The sequence below is a fragment of the Microcebus murinus genome, chromosome 2, assembly GCF_040939455.1.
Source record: "Microcebus murinus isolate Inina chromosome 2, M.murinus_Inina_mat1.0, whole genome shotgun sequence".
NCBI lineage: Eukaryota > Metazoa > Chordata > Mammalia > Primates > Cheirogaleidae > Microcebus > Microcebus murinus.
In genome coordinates, this window is record NC_134105.1 from 41,235,033 (window position 1) to 41,256,526 (window position 21,494).

Sequence of the window (21,494 nt, forward strand, 5' to 3'; positions counted from 1 at the left end):
TATATTTATATAAATCCTTTTAATAAAGTATTATCAATGACAATTTCATGTTTAAATAAATACATTGTTAAAAAGTCATGCAAGTGAATTCATGCAAAATCTGAGATTACTGTTCCGTCTGCAGAAATGCTATGCACGGATGCAAAATGATCAAAGGCTGAAATAATAACGAATCTCAAGTAAGTGGCGTAACCATCACGTGCCTGTGGGGAAAAATCAATATGGATGTTTTTAGCAATCCTAGTTAACTGTTAACAAGCAGTTAGCAGAAGAAAGGGTTTGATGCAAGAGTAATATTCTAAATACATAACAATATATTAGTCTTACAGCTCTTTTAGAATTTGTATAGCAGGTTTTCCGGTCCTCATCAGAAGACCCCAAAAATTAAAAAAAAATTAAAAATATATAAAAAAATAAAATAAAAAATATAACAATATATATTAGAGATATCAATGGTGGGGAAAAAACAATATATAATGTACAATATTCACAAGAGAGGTCGGCCACATATAACAGTTATTCTAGTGTAGTTCTATAAGCCAAATATCAGCCGAGGTTTGATGAATATAGCAGATGGAGCTAAAAATTGTAACTGTACATTTCTGATCAGTTTTTTAAACATATCTTTCTAAAGTATTTTTCATGATAAGAGATTTCCTTTGATTAATGTTGCCTCAGAGTATACTACCCTGAAGCATGACTATACTTTTACATGTACATAATTTCTCTGGAAAGTAAGTAGGCAATATATTTAAAAAACTATAAATATGTTTTTACCCTTGTACCCAGTTAATTCTATTCCCTGAAATTTAATCTTAGAAAATAATCAAAAATGTGAAGGTCATGGTAGCAGGAACATATATAAGATGTCCCCTGTGTATTATAATGACAAAAGGAGGAAAAAGAAAATTAGTTTAAATGTAAGCCAATAGGCTAGTGTTATTAATATTTTAAAATTATAATTATGAAGCTTATATATAATATTAAATTTAAAAAGATGATACAAAATTGTTCATACATTATTATTCTATGTGATGCATGTAGTCAACAACTAGAAGTAAATAAGTCTATAAAAGCTGTTGTGACAGGGTAAAAAAAATTATGGGTGATTTCCAGCCACCTGTTCCCCCTTACTATTTCACAGATTTTCTATAATGCTGCAACCCTCTCTGATCCACAGTGAGCCCTGAAACAAAATACCAAAGAAAGCAGAGGCTTACTAATCATAACCCACTAGGTAAAGATGGAAAAAACAGGAAGATAAAATTCAGTATACTTAATCATTTTTTGAGACCTCACTGGCCTCCCGGGTTATTGGGCAAATTTTGATAGGAGAGAAGGGAATTAAGGGACTCAAAAACTTCCTACAGAATCTTTTGAAACACTGATTTAATAGTAGCTTCTGGCAAGTTGTGAAGAAGTAAACCTAATGGACAAGATGACACTTTAACCTTCATTTAGAGAAACCAAACACTACCACCTAAAAAATACACATTCAGTTGTTTTCCTTTTTTGTCTCTGTCTAAAACCCGGGCCCAACAAACCAGCAGGATAGAGGAACTCCTGATGAGGCAGCAGCTTCCTCATCAACCAGCATTCATTTCACTCGACAAGCAAAGCCCCATGGAATGTTGTCGAAAAATACCAGTTCTCTTTCCACCTCATCTCTCTTTGGCTTATTTGTTGCTGATCCTATGCTCTAGTTCCCCTTATCTGAATCTCCCTGTCCTTTCATGCTTAAATTAACATACAATTTTGGCATCTCAACCTTTTTTGATTCCTATTCTAAAAGGCTTACAGAATCAATTGAAAGAAAGCAAAGCAAAGCAAATAAATACTTCAAAATGAATGAGAAAAAGAAAATAAAAAATGAATTCTCTTTCATCTTTGCTGTCACTCTTTCTATGATGGATAAAAGTGTAATTTATAAATGCTACATTTAGCTTATAATATTACTGAGAATAACCTTCTCTATTGGTTAAGTACAGAACCTATAATATTATGAGGATATTTATTAACTCTATGACTATGGAGATAGGTTTAAAATATAAACACACTGTGCTGGTTAAAAATAATTTTTATTTCTACAAACTATATTTACTTACCACAAATTCTTCATTTTGAAGCTGTCCCTCTGTGTGTATTAAGTCTAAAAAAACAAATTCAACAGAAATGAGTTAAGGCTGAAAATACATGAGGATAGCTACTGAAATTTATGCTCAGCAAAGCATGATATCTTGTAAACTATAAATTAGGACGAGATTTAAAGGAATATCAGTATTTTGGGGTTGAAATTTGATATAAAAATAGACATTTGATATAAAGTTAAAAAAACAGTAAACTATGTGCTATAAAATATAGTTAGCATAAGCAAAAAGAAATGCAAATATAATTTATGGCAAAGGAATATAAAGTAGGGAATTGATAAAGTATGAAAATCTCTTTTACAGATCAAGCTACTAACAGTAATTGCAGGCCTGAAAGGAGACATTTTACCACACCCATGGGTAACAAGTCAAGCTTAGTTTCTCAGTGAATGTATGCTATGATGCAGAATCGTGTAGTCCATGAAGTGATCTTTTCTGGTATCCAAGTTTAAAAAACTTTTACTTATGTAATTTTGGAGCAGATTAATTTATTTGGTCATGAGCTAATCATATCAAACATTCTTTTAGAAACATGAATATTTGATTTGCATAATATAGCTACTCGTGTTATTAAAAATTTTATTTATATAAAAATAATTAATATACATAATTTTAAATTTTAAAAGGGAAGTCTCTAGGAAGTAAGATTGTGTTCCTGTTTCCTAACCCTTCTCTGAGATAATGAAAAAATAGTAATCCCCTGCTTTATCTCTTCTTTCTCCTCCAGTTCTCTTCCTAGGAGTAAACATTTTCAACTCTTTAAGCTGTTTTTCCTGGAATTATAATATATTTATATGCTTTTTATGTTTATAAATTTTTTCCTGACTTTGTATTATGGTAGATGAAAATTTAAGTTTCTTAAACCAATATCCTCCTCCTCCTCCTTCAACTTCTCCCTCCTCCCCTCCTCTCAATTCTGAAATCAATACTTGATAGTTACATTATTAGATCTATATAAATGTTATTTACTGCTGAAATAAGTGATAATTATAATTTATATTTTCTTTCTTCTATAATTCCTCCACCAGAAGTTAATAATAAGCTCTTTTTCATTGCTGCTGTTATGAAAAATTAGAAAATTTCAAACATATATAAAAGAAGAAAGAATATAACTTCTGATACATACCCATTTTCTAGATTTTACAATTACTAAAATGTCACCATAGTGGATTTATCTAAATTTTTTTTGCTTAAGTATTTTAAAGAAAGCCTAAGAAATTATGACATTTTACCTCTAAAAACTTTATTATCCATTTCTAAATAATTGGCTCAGAAATAATGCTGGCAAAACAAGCACATACCTTTTTCAATCCACTGCTCAAAATCAACTGGCTCTTTAGATGTGCTCTTTTCAATCCTTAAGGTACGTACTGACATTGTAAAACAACAAAATAAAGTGTTAATTATCTACTTGATTCTGTGTTTTTGTCCCTATTTTTTTTCCCCTCTGCCTGAGACTGTCATGCATTCATTGGTGAGACTACACAGAGTACTGGGAGCAGGAACACCATGTTCTGGAAGTTACTCTGTGTTTTGCCATAAATCTCTAAGGTAAAATGTAGTTTTGTGTAACTATAATCTTACAAACATTTGCAAGGATACAACATAGAACAAGTAGAGTGTTTTTTGTTTTGTTTTGTTTTTTTAGAGACAGGAGCTCACTCAGATTGGAGTGCAGTGGCATGATGGTAGCTCACTACAGCCTTAAACTCCTGGGCTCAAGCAATCCTCCTACCTCAGCCTTCCGAGTAGCTGCTACTACAGGCATGCACCACCATGCCTGGCTAATTTTTTGTCTAAATTTTTTTGTTGAAACAGGGTCTTGCTATATTGCCCAGGCTGATCTCAAACTCCCAGCCTCAAGCAATCTTCCTGCTCAGCCTCCCAAAGTGCTGAGATTACAGGTATGAGCTACTATGTTCAGCTCTAGTAGAGCTTTTTAAAATGTGGTATCATCCAGGTTTTTTGGTATACTGATTATAATAATAATTCTATTAGTGGTCTTGATTGTAAGCCTTTTTATGGAGAACCTTAGAGAAGCCAGACAAGGTGTTAAATGATATACAGCTAGTAAGTGCCAGAACAGGAATTCAAACTTTAGGTCTGCCTGACTCCAGAGTGTCTACAATGAATGGCAGGAGACTTATCAGGGATGCAGTCATCTTTCTTCTGCACTGGTTTTTCTCCACTGTCCCCAACACAGTCTATACCACTCCAGATTCTTTCCTCCCCTTCTCTGTCCTGTTCTGTGCTGTCACTTGGATTCACTCACCCACTGGCTTCTGATTAGATTTGGCCAATAGGAGGCATGAGGGAGATTGAAGGGCAGTCGGAAAGTGAGGTCAGGTTATTTTATCTCCATTTCCTCTCTGCTTCAGTACCACATATTCAACAGTTACCTTATGCCTACGGCTCCTGCATGGCATGCCCTTTTGCACAGGCTCCAGCGCTCACTAGGCTCTGATAACACTATTTCCTTCTCTTGTCCTGAGCAGGGTAACAGCTTGATGCTACAGATAGTTTCTGAGGGCCTTATCATCTCTTGTTTGTTCCCTTAACCCAGGCCACAATTATGTAAGCAGTCCCATCAATAAAGCCTCTTCATATGAACCATCTGGGAGGTATTTTGTTTCCTGCTATGATTTTGTCTGATACACTTTATCCTTACACAAACAGGCCTGGTGCACTGTGGCTTACACTTGTAATCCCAGCACTTCGGGAGGCTGACGCAGGAGGACTTCTTGAGGCCAGGAGTTTGAGACCAGCCTGGGCAACACAGTGAGACCCTGTCTCTACAAAAATAAACGGGCATGGTGGCACGCATCTGTAGTCCTAGCTACTCAGTTGAGGCGAGGAGATTGACCTCAGGAGTTCGAGGCTGCAGTAAACTCTGATTGCACCACTGTACTCTAGCCTGGGTGACAGAGTGAGACCCTGTCTATAAAAATAAATAAATCAATAAACATAGATAAGATTAGAATAATGTTCCAATGGGAGATTCTCCTCCTAAATCCCTCAGAAAATGCCATTAGTAATAGAAGAAACAAAACTATTCAGTGTCAATAATTAGGGTTATACAATTTTAAACAAGAATTTTACAGAGAGCCCCAGGCCAAATGAATCTAGAATAAAGATGTCATGGAACCTAGCATTCTGGCAAGCTGGCTGCTTATGTTCATAATAAGGCCTTTTGCCAAACACTTTCACATAGTAAATTGCATGGAAATTATTACGTGTTTTGGAAGGGTTTCAAATTTGCAGCTTCTGAGAGGCTAATTGAGCTCAAGGCAGTTAACCCATAATCCTCACCCTCTCACTCCAGCAATAAACTGGATTCCATGCTGTAAGGAATAGCTAGTGTTTTGCCAAAAGTTTACTTCTGTGCCTTCTGCTGATGGAAAAATTAAAGAATGATGAAAATTAATGTACAAGCCTCAGCTGGAGCACCAAAAAAAGAAAAAAAGAAAATTAATGTATGATTTGCTTACCAAAGTAACTTTGGATTACAAGCCTTTCAATCTTTACATGTTTGTGAAAAAAAATAATAAACTCCTGGGGAAACATTCCTGTGGTGGTCCAAAACGTTTCTGGATTCCTATTGTTAATAAAAAAAAAAAAAAAAAGAAAGAAATAGGAATAACCAAATGGTTAGTCATAAAATTCTAATAAAAACCTATTTTTAAAAAATAAATGACTAATGAATTCTTACAATCCTTTTCTGTTAAGTCTGCCTCTAATCTCTATCCAACTTCAATAATTTTTCTTTACTACTACCAGGTATTCTTTTCTAAAACACAAAACATAGAATTGATGTCATTCCTGTCTAAAAGCTTTCAGTGGTCCCTTATTGCCTATAAATCTAAACTCCTTCATGTGGCACTTAAAACTCTGACAATCTGGTTCCATCATTAAAATATCTTCTCTCCCATCACTGTAGTCACATTGGGCTACTTAAAATTCTGCAAACATGTCATGAAGGCTCATGCTTCTATACCTCAGTTCATGAGGTTTTCTTGACCTGAAAAACCCATCTTCCCCTTGCAAAAGTTTATTCACTTTTTGGTCCTATCTCTCTAACCCCAGCAAATCAGAATCACTTCCTCCTTCCTTTGCCCTTATCTCACACTTGGCCTCTATTTCTATATTAGCACTTAAAGAATCTCTTGTGTTTTTATGGCTCCTGCTAGATAGATACTGAGCTCTTTGAGCCCAGCCACTTTCCTTTACTCATCTTTGTATCCCTACAACTACTATTAATACATTGGCTGACTCACAGTAGATGCATGATAAATGTTTGTTGAGAAAAAAATTATGCACTCAATTTTAAGTCATATATATGAAATAGTATATAGTATACATGGTATTGACAATAGAAATAATCATTTGTATCTTAACTGTAAAGCTTTTTTCTTTCTTTTATGGAAATAAACTATCTACAAGGTAATTTATCTTAAGGGTATATTTTTTGAGTTTTGATAAGTCTATATGCTTACATGTAGACTTAAGATAAATCTATATGCTTACATAGCCAATCAAGATATATCATAGAACATTTCCATGACTCCAGAAATTTTTCTTATCTTTCCTTCCAGACAATCCCTACCTCTCTTAGGCAAACACTGCTCTGATTTCTATCACCATGGACAATACCACACGCTTTCATTCTTTTTGTTGTTTTTGTTTGAGAAGGGTCTTGCTCTGTTGTCTGTGCTGAAATGCAATGCTGTCATCACAGTTCATTGCAACCTCACACTCCTGGGCTCAAGCAATCCTCCTGCCTCAGCCTCCCAAGTATCTGGGACCACAGGCTCACACTACCATGCCTAGCTTATTTTTGTACTTTTTTGTAGAGATCCTGTCTCTCTATGTTGCTCAGGCTGGTCTCAAACTTCTGGCCTCAAGTGATCCTTCCACCTCCGCCTCCCAAAGTACTAGGATTACCAGCATGAGCTGAGGCCTGTGATCCACTGTGAGTTAATTTTGGTGTTTGATATGAAGTGGGAGACCTAGATTAGTTAAAATAATCTTGAAAAGAAAGTTGGAGTACTTACATTGTCTGATCTCAAGACTTACAATAATCAAATATATAGTAATCAAAATAGTATAGTATTTTGTAAATATAAATCTTTATAGATCAATAGAACAGAATAGAGAGCCCAGAAATAGACCCACACATATAAGGTAAATTTTTGACAAAAATTCTTTGATTTTAGACAAAGATACCAAAGCAGCTCAGTAGGAAAAGGAAAATCTTTTTAACAAATGGTGCTGGAACAACTGAATAAGAGATGGGATCTTGTTCTATCATCCAGGCTGGAGTGCAGTAGTGTGATCACAGCTCACTCACTGTACTGCAGCTTTGAACTCCTGGGCTTAAGTGACCCTCCTGCCTCAGGCTAACACCCCTGCCCCAAGTAACACCCTCCCCTTTTCCCCCCTCCCTCCCAACCTCCCTCCTTCCTTCCTTCTTACTCTGTTGCCCTGTATAGAGTGCTATGTTGTCAACCTGGCTCACAGCAACCTCAAACTCTTAGGCTCAAGTGATTATCCTGCCTCAGCCTCCACAGTAACTGGGATTATAGGCGCACACCACCATACCCAGCTAATTTTTCTATTTTTTTAGTAGAGATGGGGGTCTCGCTCTTTCTCCAGCTGGTCTCTAACTCATGAGCTCAAGTGATCCTCCCGCCTCAGCCTCCTAGAGTGCTAGGATTACAGGCGTGAGCCACCATACCTGACTTTTTTTTTTTTCATTTTTGTAGAACCTCTTTTCTCCTTTTTCATTGACATATTAAACACAGAGGACAAAAGAAGGGTTAAGGGGAAGTGAAAGTATTATCATCATTTTCTTTAACTCTTATTTCTGAAGAAATTGAGAGTTTGCAGCAAGGCCATAAAACAATACTCACTCTGTGGTAGGGGCAAATTTATAATACTATTTTCTCCAAATAACTCAATGGTTACTTCCATTTAGATAAAGCAACTTGTAAACAGAAAATAACTTTTGTCTACCATATAAAGTCTAATTGTATTTGCTGAAACTGCATATGGATTAAAAGTCTCTGCTGTGCTCTGTTCAGTTATTAGGACTGTACCTACCTTTATTCCAAATGTTTTACTGTACTAAGAGTTTTTGTCTAATCTAAAAATATTATGTCCTTAATCATTCATTAACATGGACTGATAGAGCCACCCTAAAATATTAACTGCTATACATGGCTAATCCTAATGATCTGTAAACATACTCCTTTAAGAGATAGGTCACCAAAGGCATGTAAGGTAAATTGATAACACTTTGGAAAATGGATTTACCTTCAGTCAGGAACAAGGAGTGTTTCTGAAAAGACCTCTATTTCCAGCAAACAACTTAAGGCAAATCTCTATAGTTCTGTGTATCCTCACAGCAGTTCTTACATTAATTTTGCTACTCCAAGTCAGAGTGGGATAAATAACTATTACCTGAATATAGGGAAGTAGATAACTAAGAAGAGACACGGGCAAAAACCAGATATTAAGTTTCTGATTCAAATTAATTTTGAGTTAACATAACATAGCACAAAGAATCTTGACCTAAGAGAAGTCATGAGTGATAGTTGATTCTACCACTTGCTCATCTGTGTGATTTTGAGCAAGTCATCTGATTGTCCTTTTCCTCTTCTTTACAATGGAGTTGAAAATACTTTTTTGTACTTCTTATTCCCCAAGCTTACTATGAGGGTCAAATGACATAGTATCTATGAAGTTATAAAGCCCTATGCAAATGTACAGTAATATATGCATCTAAATGTTTGTATGTGTTTACATATGTATATTTTTGATAGTTTCCAATATTAACCAACTTTGACTATATTAATGATATGATTCAACGAGCTACTCAACAGATATTTTAAGACATTGTGGAGTTAAAGATGAGCAAGATGTAGTCTTTGTCATCTAGGAATTCACAGTTGAAAGAGGAGACATTGGCCGGGTATGGTGGCTCACGCCTGTAATCCTAGCACTCTGGGAGGCTGAGGGCAGACTGTTTGAGCTCAGGAGTTCAAGACCAGCCTGAGCAAGAGCGAGACCCCACCTCTACTAAAAAGATAGAAATTAGCTGGACAATTTAAAAATATATATATGTATATATAAAAAATTAGCCAGGCATGGTGGCTCATGCCTATAGTCCCAGCTACTTGGGAGGCTGAGGCAGGAGGATCACTTGAGCCCAGGAGTTTGAGGTTACTGTGAGCTAGGCTGACGCTATGGCACTCTGGGCAATAGAGACTCTTTCTCAAAAAAAAAAAAAAATCTATTTATAGAAAGAGGTCAGTTTAGGAATCATAAAAAAAATATCAAAAACCTAAAGATGGGCCGGGCAAGGGGGCTCACGCCTGTAATCCTAGCACTCTGGGAAGCCGAGGCGGGCAGATCGCTCAAGGTCAGGAGTTCAAAACCAGCCTGAGCAAGACTCCGCCTCTAATAAAAAATAGAAAGAAACTAATTGACCAACTAAAAACATATATAGAAAAAATTAGCCAGGCATGGTGGTGCATGCCTGTAGTCCCAGCTACTCAGGAGGCTGAGGCAGTAAGATCGCTTGAGCCCAGGAGATTGAGGTTGCTGTGAGCTAGGCTGATGCTACGGCACTCACTCTTGCCTGAGCAACAAAGTGAGACTCTGTCTCAAAAAAACCAAAAAAAACCCCTAAATATGTACAACTGTAATTAGTTCTAGTAATGGTACCAAAGGTGGATGCCATCAGGTAATCTAGTTCACCAAACATTTATTAAACTTTGCTTAGCAGTGCTAGTTGTAAAACACACAGTTCCAGTACTCAAAGGATTCACTGCTCTAATATTAAGACTGTAAATAAGAAAGTATAGTAACTCTTACCCATCAATGATATTTTCAGGTGGGTGTTTTTCATCACTTGATGTAGCTAAAATCACTTCGGACCCCTCAGAGCTCAAACAGAGATCAAGTTTTCTCATCTTAAACTGTTTAACCTGCAAATAAAAAAAATAACCAATAAATAACAAAAAAGCAACTTCTTGATTTTGTTAAGTTTATCTGAGGAAAGGGAAACAGAAGGAAAAGCCTGTTGCCTAGCACACAGTTTCACACCCAAGCTATTTAACAAGTGGGAGGGACTCTAATGTTCATTTACATAAGTAAACTTCTGACCTTTCCCAGGGACAATAGTAAGACATGACTATATTTCCACTACTCTGCTCTGGAGCATAAGTTCCTGAATACCCTAGCCAACATCATTTTTTCTGCTTCTAAAATTAAAAGCCCTCAATAATTATATGAAAACAACTAACAAGCTAAGGTGACATGAATTAGTGAGTAGAGTTTAAAAAATTATTTGTAGTTATATTTCTGAAATTTAAAAAAATCTGGAGGATAAAAATAGATATTTTGTGACTGTTTATCCATACACTTATCAACTGAACTGACAAACAATATTATTTACATTTTAAAAGATACACTATCATCATTTTTTTTAGCAGAAACTTGAAATTAGAGAAAAGATGACATTTTAGTTATTCTGAAATTCTAAATCAGTCACTTGGGACATAGACTTCAACACATTTCTGTTGCAAGGTTATATTTTAATTAAAAGGATCCTGAAAAAAAAACTGTTGAGCTCTGCAATGGAGCCCGGAAGGAAGACAGAAGAAGGAGGAGAGAAGAGTCTATCAGACCTCACTCTCCTACCTGATCTAGTGGTGACAGGGCACAGACCAATATTCAGATGCAACGTGACTTCCAAAGCTTTATGGACAAAGAGTTAAAGGACAAAGAATGTTTGAAAAAGGGAGGAAGGCTTCCGATGGCACACAATACCCAATACCCATCATGCCCTAGCCCCTGTCTAACTTTTTTTTTTTTAATGAAACCATTTCAAATAAATAAACAAAAAATACAAAGAATATTACACAAATTAAATAACTATGTGCTCAGATGCCCAGATGTAATAAATGTTAATATTTTGCCATAACTACTTCTGGTTGTTAGTTTTGTTTTTCTGTTTTTTTGTTTTAGAAATAAGTAACCTTTCACTGGTCCCCTGCTGTTACTTGCCCAGAGGTAAGAGCTATTCTGAAGTTGATGAATACCCCTCTTATTTTTAATTTTTTTAAAGAGATGGGGTCTCACTAAAAAAAATTGAAAATAATAGAACAGAGTACTAGATAGCTATGAAACAGTATCAAACTAGTCTGAAATACGTGCAATTGAAGTCCCAGGAGAAAAGAAAGTGAATAGTGCAGAAGAAAAATATCAAGAGATATGGCTAACATTTTCCCAAAATCTATGAAAGATATAAACTCTTAATATCTGGCAAGGTAAATTTTCCTACTTAATTTTTAAAATTGGTATGGTTCTATGCTTTGTACTTTGATTATTAGAAACAATTTTGGGCCAGGTGCGGCTGCTGGTGCCTGTATCCCAGCACTTTGGGAGACTAAGATGGGAGGATCACTTGAGCCTAGGAGTTCAAGACCAGCCTGAGTAACATAGCAAGACCTGTCTCCATAAAAAAAAATGTTTTTAATTAGTCAGATGTAGTGGTGTGTACCTGTAGTCCCAGCTACTGGGGAGGCTGAGGTGGGAGGATTGCTTGAGCCAGAGAGTCCAAGGCTACAGAAAGCTGGATCACTCTACAGTACTCCAGCCTGGGGGATAGGAAGAGACCCTATTTCTAAAAAATAAATAAATAAACAATTTTGTTAAGTTACATTAAAAAAAAAAACTTTGAGATATTGATTGTAATTAAATTTATAGATTAATTTGGAGAGAACTGACATGCTTATGATAATGAGTCTTCAAATCCACCGATCTCGCATATCTCTTTATTTATTTAGGATTCCTTTTAAGTCCTTAAATTGTTTTATAGTTTTCTCCAAACATATCTTTACTTCTTTTGTTAGATTTAATCTTAGACATTTTATAGTTTCTATTGTTAATGTAAATAGGATTTTAAAAAATAACATTTAAAAAAATCTTATTCTGGACTGTACAAGAAATATTTCTAATATTTAATCATTAAATGTCATGTTCATGGAAAGTTTTGTTAGATATTATTCATTGGGTTAGAGAAATTCCCTTCTCTTTCTAGTTTGTTGTTTTCTTTTTCTTTTAAACATGAATGAACAAATCGAATTTTATCAAATACACTTGTAACATTTGTTAAGATGATCATATGGATTTTTCTACGGATTGTTAATGTAATCCATTAAGGTTTTCTAATGTTATAGCATCTCCAGTTCCTGGCATAAACTCTATGTAGATGTCTAAGGTTTATTATTATTTTTATCCATAGATTCAGTTTGCTAATATTATATTTGGAATTTCTGCAAGTGAGACTGGCCTATAATTTTCCTTTGTCATTCAGTCCACGTCTGATTTTGGAATCAAGACTGTACTTCAAACATAAAGAAGTTGGAGAGCTTCCCTTCTTTTTCTAGTTGGTTGAGCAATTTGTGTAAGAGAGGGATTATTTGATCCTGTAAGTGGTAAAGTGTTTGTGGGTAGATTTTTGACAATTTCAAATTCAATAGTTCCATTTAGGTTTTCAACATCTTCTTGAGTCACTTTTGATCATTCATATTAATTATTGATAATTTATATTTTATAGAAATCTATTTCTTCTTAGCTTTCGTATTTATTAGCATAAAGTTGACTTTCTATTATAATTTAAAAACTAGTATTGATTGTATTAAAAGTGTGATAGGCTGGGCGCGGTGGCTCTTATGTGTAATCCTAGCACTTTGGGAGGCCGAGGCGGGAGGATTGCTTGAACTCAGGAGTTTGAGACCAGCCTGAGCAAGAGCGAGACCCAGTCTCTACTATAAATAGAAAGAAATTAGCCAAACAACTAAAAATAGAAAAAATTAGCTGGGCGCTGTGGCACGTGCCTGTAGCCCCAGCTACTTGGGAGGCTGAGGCAGGAGGATCGCTTTAGCCCAGGAGGTTGAGGTTGCTGTGAGCTAGGCTGAAGCCACGGCACTCTAGCCCAGGCAACAGAGTGAGACTCTGTTTCAAAAAAGTGTGATAACATTGGTCAAGAAAAGACATATAATCTAATTTTTAATTAGTGCTGTTTTTCTTAACCACAGCTTTTAATACTATAGATACCAGAGAACAGATCAGTATTTGATGAGCACTGTCAATCCTTAGTTTGAAGAGGAGAAAGATGGTAAATTCCTGTAAATACAGATTGATAAACTTGGATGTTAGTTTTCAACAAAATTCTCAAATTATCAAAATAACATTAGTTTACAAGTTATACCAACCTACACGTTTGTTTGTTTGATGGTGTTCCTACCAATCAGGAACATGTTCTGAACATTTAAAAAAAGCTTCAGACAAAGCTTCTCAAGATACCCTGTGGACCAGATGGAGAAATGTGGATTGGGTGATAGGCAGTACTTTAGGTAGATATTTATAACTCTTTTAATGGCTATACTCTAAGAATGGTGATTAATGGAACACAATGAACTTGTGGAAGACTTTTATCCTTATCTCATTCAACATTTTTACTAATTAAGGATTCAAGAAGTATGCAGTTTTTTATTAGGATGCAAACAGTATTAATTTTGCAGATGACACAAAGCCTGGATGTCAGCTAATAGGCTAGATGACAGAATAAGCACTCAAAAAGAAATGAGCAAACTAGAAAGATGGGTGGCAATGAATAAGATATTTAATAAGGATAATAGTAAAGGCCTACACTCAGACTTAAAAAAAAAAAAATCAATCATACAAGGATTGATCTGATTAGGGGTTAGTCAGCAAACTATTGCCTATGAGCTAAATCTAGCCTGCCACCTGTTTTGTGTGGCCCACAAGCTAAAAATATTTTTTATAATTTAAAATATTTTTAAAAATAAAAACATTTTGTGACACATGAAATTTATATTTTAATGTCTGTGAATAAAGATTTTTTAGAACATGGTCATACTCATTTGTTTATATATTGTCTATGGCTGATTTTGCACTACAGTGAGAGTTAAGTAGCTGTGACAGATTACAGGGCCCATAAAGCCTAAAATATTTACTATTTGGCCCTTTACAAAAAAGTTTGCCAACTCCTGGTCTAGATGTATAAACCTTATAGGTTTAGTTGATCACAAAGTCCACATAGGGCAATAGTGTACTGTATCAAAGGTAAAAGAATGCTATCTTAAATTATGTTGTTAAGAGTTAAGGAAGTGCTACATTCAATAAAAATTTTTGAACATCAACTATAGCTTTTTTTTTTTCTGGAGACAAGAGTCTCATTATGTAGCCAGGGCTAGCATACAGTGGCGTCATCATAGCTCACTGCAATGTCAAACTCCTGGGCTCAAATGATCCAACTGCTTCATCCTCCCTAGTAGCTGGGACTATAGGCACATGCCACTACACCTAGCTAATTTTTTCTGTTCTTTGTAGAGACTGGGTCTCACTCTTGTTTAGGATGGTCTTAAACTCCTGGCCTCCCAGGAGCAAACCTCCCTAGTTGGCCTCTCAGAATGCTAGAATTACAGATGTAAGTCACCAAGTTGGGGCAAACTAAGCCTTTTTAAAATAAGGGCCAGGCACTGTGCTAGTATTGCAAAGATGAATACAACATGTGACAAGACTTGGTTCTTGCCTTCAAGCCCAGAGTCAAGATGGAAAAGCATGCAACTAATAATGTAATATGCTATGTGCTAACATAGTGTCATGCACATCCAGAATACTGTGTTCAGTTCTGGGTAGTATGTTTTAAGAATGATATTATCAGATTCATTATTGTTTAAAGGAGAGTAAATAGTTCATGATGATCTATAAATCACATTACATGGAGAAAGCTGAAAGATTAGGGGCTCCATCATTTCCAGAAGAGATAATTTGGTGAGAGAAATGTGACTACAATTTTTAATATCAGTAGTGCTCACAAATGGAAAAAGGATTAGAATTTTTCTTTCACAGCTCCAAGAGGGTGAACTGGACTCAATAAATACGAATTTTAAGCAGGAAGACATCACAGATATAAGGACTTTCTAGCAAAGTAAAGACTTTTAAATCTTTTCCACCCATGAAAGTATCCAAGTAGAGGAGTAGGTAATAATCTATGGAGGAAACCAAAGAAAGTATTCCTACACTGGTAGTTCTTTTAGGCAGAGTCAAACTCTAGGAAAGGCAGACTGGGAACAAATAATGAAGGATCTTAAAAGCCAGGTTAAAGACAGTGGGCTTTGTCTTGTAGCCCAGTGGTTCTCAACTGGAGTATGGGTAATTTTGACCCCCCTCCCCAAGGGACACTTGACAACGTGTGGAGACAGTTCTGACTCTCACAACTTGGGAGGGAGAATGCTACTAAACATACCATCATGAATAGGACAGCTCCTCCTACCCCTAGAAATAATTATCTGGTCCCAAATGTGAATGGTGTAAAGCTGGAGAAACTCTGGAGTAATCTATTTGGGAGTGGAAAAAATGTGGGGGTTAGAGATTTAGGGAGAACTTGTTTTCAAAAAGAGCTACATTTTAGGGAATGTATCTAGCATTGATATGTATGGAATAGATGAATTGCAAAGAAAGTGTACTCTCCAGATGTTCGGTTCTTTTCTTATCTCACATTCTTAATTATCTAAGTTGTCTGAGGGAAACAAATGCTTTAATACAAAACTCATTTCATACATACTATTAATATATCTTCCATTATCCTTCCCATTTCCTGTCTTGGGTAGAATTGCTTAAATAACAAGTAGGACCTATACAGATTGGGTTCTCTTTAAAGTTCTTTTGTTCCAGTTAATGAGAAAGAGACAAACCAACCGTAAAGAAATCCATGGAACAACACAGCAGATATGTTGCTTCCACAACTCCAAAGCGCAGGTTTGGGATGCAGTCTAATCCTCACCCCTTTAGAGCAAAGTGTGCCAAGCTCTAAATACACATGTATTCCCTCGGGGCCTCAGTTTACCAAAGATGGTGCATTCTGGGGTGCCACCCTTTCCATTTTTTACACTCCCTGTAACTTCTTTGACATCTTATCCTGTCCTCCCAACGAGGGCCACTGGTTTCATCTCCAGCTCCCACGCCCTCTCTGGTCCTTCTTTCCGAAAACCCCTCCAAGTCAAGTCCTCAGCTGACTTTCTCCTCGACCAGCCCGCTCGCTCGCTCGCTCGATTCTAGCGCTCCCACAACTGAACTCCTCAAGCCCTTTCCTATGACATCATCCCTTGGGAACTTGGGGCACAGCCTCTGACCGGACCAGGGCCTACAGCTTCAAAGACATAGCAGCCCTGACACTACCTACTCATCACCACCCCTTCAATTCAGTCCAAGGACATTTGAAAACTTCCCAAAGGCCCTGAACATTCATTCTTTTGGAGGCCACGCCCCAAATTGTGTAAAAAAAATATTAAATATAATTCATAACTATGTGAGTTCCTTTGCGGCTGACATCTTACATTTTGGTAGATTTAATAATTTCGACTTGCAACTGTTTTTCCCTTTTGTGGGTCAAACACTATTTTTGGACTCAAAAAGCTTCGTGGCGTGGCCATGGAGTCTCCAGGGGCAACGGGAGAGAGCAGGCCAGCGTCAGGTTTCCCGCTCTCGGGCCCCTCTCGAGGCGGCCTCTCGGCGCCTCCCGCCCCGGCGCCGCGCGTCTCCTCACGAGCCCTCCGCTCTCGCTCGCTCCCTTCCCCACCAGCCTCCCCCTCCGTCAGCCTCGCCCCGCTAGGATCCCACCTCCCCCGGTGCACGCCTACCCCGCCCCGCCGACCCGCTCGCCTGGGCCTCCAGTTAGTTCCGGGCACACGGACGTCCTAGCTTGGGGCCGCCCTCGCGCCCCGCCCTCGCCCCGGCCTCGGCGGAGTTCCAGGGCGCGCGCACCCCTCTACTCCCGGCTCTACGCGCCGCCCCGCCTGCAGCCCCGCCCTCTCCTGCTCCCATCGCCTCCGTGAGCCCAGCGGCGCAACCTCGCCTAAGGGCCTTTCGCCAGGCAAGTGCCAGAGCGCGCGCCGCCACCCTCCCCTAACTCAGCGCCATCCCGGGGCCGCAGGACCCAGGAGACCCGCCCTCTCACGGGCACGCACGCGCAGTGCCCACCTCCGCCGGCTGAAAGCCCTCGGTCCTCAGGTCGCAGGCCCAAAGTCTGGCCCCGCCCCTCGTCCCGGCCCCGCCCCCAGGCCCGGCCCCGCCCCTCATGCCGGCCCCGCGCACGCGCGCCTCCCCAGCCCGGCCCTCCCTCGCCCCCGCCGGTCCCGCGGTCCCACGGCGCCTGGTAGCCCCCAGCCCCCTCCCTCCTCCCACCCTCTTAGTGTCCCACCCTCCATAGCTTTGTGCCACGGTACCGAGCTGCTCCCGCATCAGCTGTGCTGCGGGAGGAGGGAGCCGCCACCGAGGAGCTGCCGTTCGCTGCCCCGGGCAGGGGCACAGGTAGGTGGCGACCGCGGGCTGGGCCGCTCTCGGGGCCTGGGGCTGCTTGTGGGGGCGGGGGCGGGGTGTGGGGGAGGGGAAGCATGAGAGGGACAGGATGGGGGGGGTGGATTGAGGGAAAGGTGGGAGGAGCAGGATAGAGGTGTGGGAGATGGGTTTAAGGGTGGGTTCGGGGTGCCAGGGTAGGCTGTGGGGGCGTGTGAGAATTGGGGTTCGCGGTCAGGGTGGAGAGGGAGCAGGGTTAGCTTGGGTGGACTCGGGGAGTGGCATGCATGGGAATTGAGAGAGGGGCGAAGGATTGGCTGTCCAAGCAAGAGGGAAAAGGAATGGGATTTTAGGGGTGCAAGAAGGAAAGGAGTTAGGATTGGAATAGGGGAAGGGGTGGGTCTTGGGGGAAGGGAGGAAAGAAGTTGGGGCTATGGATTGTGAAAGAAGGGGATTTTAAAGGTTGAGGACAGAAGACAAGGAAAAGGATGGAGAGATTGGGGTCCTAGGAGAGGGAAGCTCGAGAGTGAGAGGAAGGAAGAATAGATGGTGAGGTGTGGAGTGGTGTGGGGAAGGGAGGGGAGACAGGTGGAGATGAGATTGGGCCTGGAGCCACATTTTGGAAGGAGCAGGAAGAGTTGGAAGTGTATGAGGTTTGAGAGATGAGAGGGAGGTTAGGATTTTTGGTGTGGGGATTGGATTTTGTGTGAGAAGCTCTAGAGTTGGTAAGAGTGTCAAGATAGGGGAGAGTTTGGAATGTTCTTGTGGGGAAGTAGGGAGCTGGGTGTGATGCAAACCTCTGGAGCTTGAGGAAGGAAGGGGTATGGGTGAGAAGGCAGGTAGGGAAGTGCAAATGACAGGAAAAAAGTAGTGAGGTTGAAAATTGAGTAATGAGGGGAACTCAGAACAATGAAGGTGGATTGTTCTTTGGTTATTGGTAGTTTAGAACTAGTTTCTGTTCAGGTTTTAATGTTGGAAATTTTCTCAAGAATACTGCATTTTCAAATAAACCATGGGTGCCTGGAGCCTTGGGATGAAGGCCATAGTTGACAGATGTTTTCCTGGTGTGTGGATATGGCTAATTTTTGCCCTGGGAGAGGGAAGAAGGGAGGCTTCACTGTAACTCTCCTGGCTCTGTTCCCACCCACTCTTTCCTCAGATGCCCACTGTTTTTTTATCTCCTCTCTTCACCCCCCCCAACGACCCCCTCAACTTGAACCAGTGAGTGCCAGATGAATCAAACAGGTGGATGAGATTAATTTTTAACATTTTTTTTAATCCTTAAGGCTGATGTCATATTTTTATTCTTGAAAGATAACATCATGCCATGGAAAGAGCTTGAGCTTTGAGCTATAGCCTTGAGATTGAATTCTGGCCCTGCCTCTTACTAGCTCTGTTCTAGAGTAAGTTACTTTATTTCTCTGAGCCTCTTTTTTTTTTTTTTTTTTTTTTCTTTTTTCTTTTTATATTCAACTCCTCAGTGGATCTCTGAGCCTCTTTATCTATTAAATGGCAGTACTGATCGCATAGGATTGTTGAGGATTACGTGAGGTCATTTTATATAATACCTAGCAACTGGTAGGTGCTTAATAAATGGCAGCCATCACTTCCAGTATCACTACTATAGCTTACTACTCATAGGGGATTGTTATCTTTACTTACCAAAGTTAGGTATGTTTTTCTTTTTCTCTGTAAATAAGATAGTTATAGACTGAACTCACAGTCTTACCCTGTTAACTTTGTTGCTTCCTTCTCCCTCCCTGCCAAAATCCACCTGACTGGGATAGTTATGCTTTTTGCTTGGTAAACTGGCCTTAAGATCTTTTTAAACAGTTTAACTGTCATGTGTAGTTGTCAATTATTTTATCTTTCCTCTTATTTCAGAAGGCTGTGGAGACCTGAATTTTTAATGTAGTGTGGCTATATTTCATTCCTTTGATGAAATAATATTCTTCATGGTAACTTCGGCTCATGTGCAGTAACCAAATATTATTAATAGAATATACTATTGTAATGTTTTTCTATGACGTATGAGTTACAAAGCTGCCTCTCTGTAGTGGGCCCCTCTGTAGTGGGCTTGGAGACTATCAAAATGCTCCTGTTACTCTGTTGATCTTGTATATAATATAGTTACTACAGATCTAACCTGGATGTTGTTATTCTTGCAGATACTAATTATTTTAATTTTCCAGTTTGGATGGGGTTTTTACCATGGCTTAGAACAGGTCCTGTCTCCTGACTGGGTGCATTTATAATAGAACACCCTGAACAATAGCCCGGGGCAAATGAAGCCAAGTACACAAGCTTTTTGTAGAATTCTCTTCCCTTTATAGTCCTTAGCCTTGAAGGGTTTAAACAATAATTTATTTTTATTTAAAAAAAATTTTTTAATATTTAATTTATTTTTTTATTTTTTTTATTTTTATTTTTTGCAGAGACGGGGTCTGCTCTTGCTCAGACTGGTCTCGAACCTCTGAGCTCAAGCAATCCTCTCGCCTTGGCTTCCCAAAGTGCTAGGATTATAGGCGTGAGCCACCATGCCTGGCCTAAACATTAATTCTTATATCATTTTATAGTTCCTCGCAGACTCTCAGGAAGCTCTTTATTGGGAGAATGCAAGATGTGTAAATTTAGTAGTAGAAATCAAAGGTCACCAGGATTCCCTGAACCACAGTCAGTTCCTCCAGTGGCTTCTGGACAAATGATACAGGTTTGCTCTTCAGGAAATTGGACTTTTTTCATCATTTAAAAAGAGAAATGGTATTTGATGAGTAATCCAAAGATAAAATATACCCAGAACTGTGCTTTTTTTTGAAAATGATCTCTGGAAGCTAAAGCTGCCAAGGATTTTGAGGAGCCTGGGTTAGCATTCTTACCCTGTCCCAAGCTGCCTGTGCCCTCTGCTGGATGGAACCAGTCTTTTCTAATTTTCATCTGAAGGGGTCATTCATCCCTCCATCCCCATTTGTCCACTTTACTCCAAAGTTTGTGGAAGGACTAATAGGTGTAAGGGTTAGAGGTAATACAGGTGGGCAGACCCTATTTCATTGTTCAGGGAATTCCCAGTGCATTGATCCATTATAATAGAATTTGCCTTTTTACCATTAAAATCAAGTCATTGCTTTCTGATCTACAGGTAGAGTAGGGCTCTAAATGTCCAATTACAGGGATAAGGACCAGAGGAAATCTGCTTTATTTTCTCATCAAGATTAAAGTTTGAAGGGGCTAGATGCTTACCCCCACTGAAAGAAGAGTGAGGTGTCTCCTTAGTAGGCACTGTGAATGCTGGCAAGGGAAGAGTGTGGGCTGTAAGAGTTGGCACTGTGACAGGATTTTTTTTTTCTGGTTTTTAGTTTAGTTCCCTCCCAGCTCCCCTGGTAGTACCAGTAGCAATATACTCCCATCATCTGCTTTGCTTCCACCACCTGCAGGAGGATCTGGCAAGTGGGGGAGGAGCCTGCAGCTGTTGCCTGGAAGGGGAGCTGGCTCCTAGTGACAATATCAGCCGGCCGTGCAACTCAGAGCACTAAGTCTGTCCCTTTGAGGTCTCACCCTTCCTCTCATTCAGTTCAGCAAGTTTCTTTTGAGGGCTTACTCAGTACTAGGCAATATGTTCTGCCTGGGAAAGAGAGATGAAATAAATAGGTGCCTTTCCTTCAAAAAGTCACAGCTGTGGGTACATTAACAAGTAAACAGACATAATACATGGTGCTAAGTGCTATGCAGAAAGAGACACTGGGTGCTCTGGGAAAACCATTCAGGCATGCACTGGTGCAGGGGTTAGGGAAGGTTTCCCAGGAGAGGGATGATGGTTGAGCTGAGTGTTAATGATGAGTAGGAATTAGTTAGGTCAGGGAGGCAGAGAAGGTTATTCTAGCCCAAGCGAGCAGAATGAGCAAAGGCCAGCAGGACAAGAGAACATGGCCAATTTACCCAGATAGTATGGCATGGCCAGAG

General features: G+C 39.2%; 2 protein-coding genes and 1 non-coding gene across 8 annotated transcripts in view; 2 read left to right on the forward strand and 1 right to left on the reverse strand.

The window, feature by feature from the left end:
• On the reverse strand, window positions 1–17,569 carry IFT25 (intraflagellar transport 25). 6 transcript variants are annotated; one of them, XM_012776319.3, is made up of 7 exons: window positions 16,883–17,047; window positions 11,713–11,835; window positions 10,023–10,135; window positions 5,636–5,742; window positions 3,449–3,517; window positions 2,106–2,149; window positions 1–203 (listed from the first exon to the last, which is right to left on the reverse strand). In XM_012776319.3, exons 3-7 carry the CDS (start codon window positions 10,118–10,120, stop codon window positions 90–92), a joined length of 432 nt encoding a protein of 143 aa, XP_012631773.1. In that variant the 5' UTR covers window positions 10,121–10,135; window positions 11,713–11,835; window positions 16,883–17,047; the 3' UTR covers window positions 1–89. The 6 variants fall into 6 exon arrangements, with proteins under 6 accessions (XP_012631773.1, XP_075854684.1, XP_075854683.1 ...); XM_075998569.1 differs by lacking the exon at window positions 11,713–11,835 and adding an exon at window positions 15,942–16,028; XM_075998568.1 differs by lacking the exon at window positions 11,713–11,835 and adding an exon at window positions 15,942–16,052.
• Window positions 319–380, forward strand: LOC142869806 (U7 small nuclear RNA). Its single transcript, XR_012918361.1, has one exon. It is a non-coding gene; the product is annotated as a U7 small nuclear RNA (small nuclear RNA).
• Window positions 17,412–21,494, forward strand: part of LRRC42 (leucine rich repeat containing 42) — a 22,916-nt gene continuing 18,833 nt past the window's right edge. The window contains exon 1 of the mRNA XM_012776312.2: window positions 17,412–17,552. The gene's annotated coding sequence lies outside the window, so the exon portion shown is untranslated. The remainder of the gene's footprint in view (window positions 17,553–21,494) is intronic.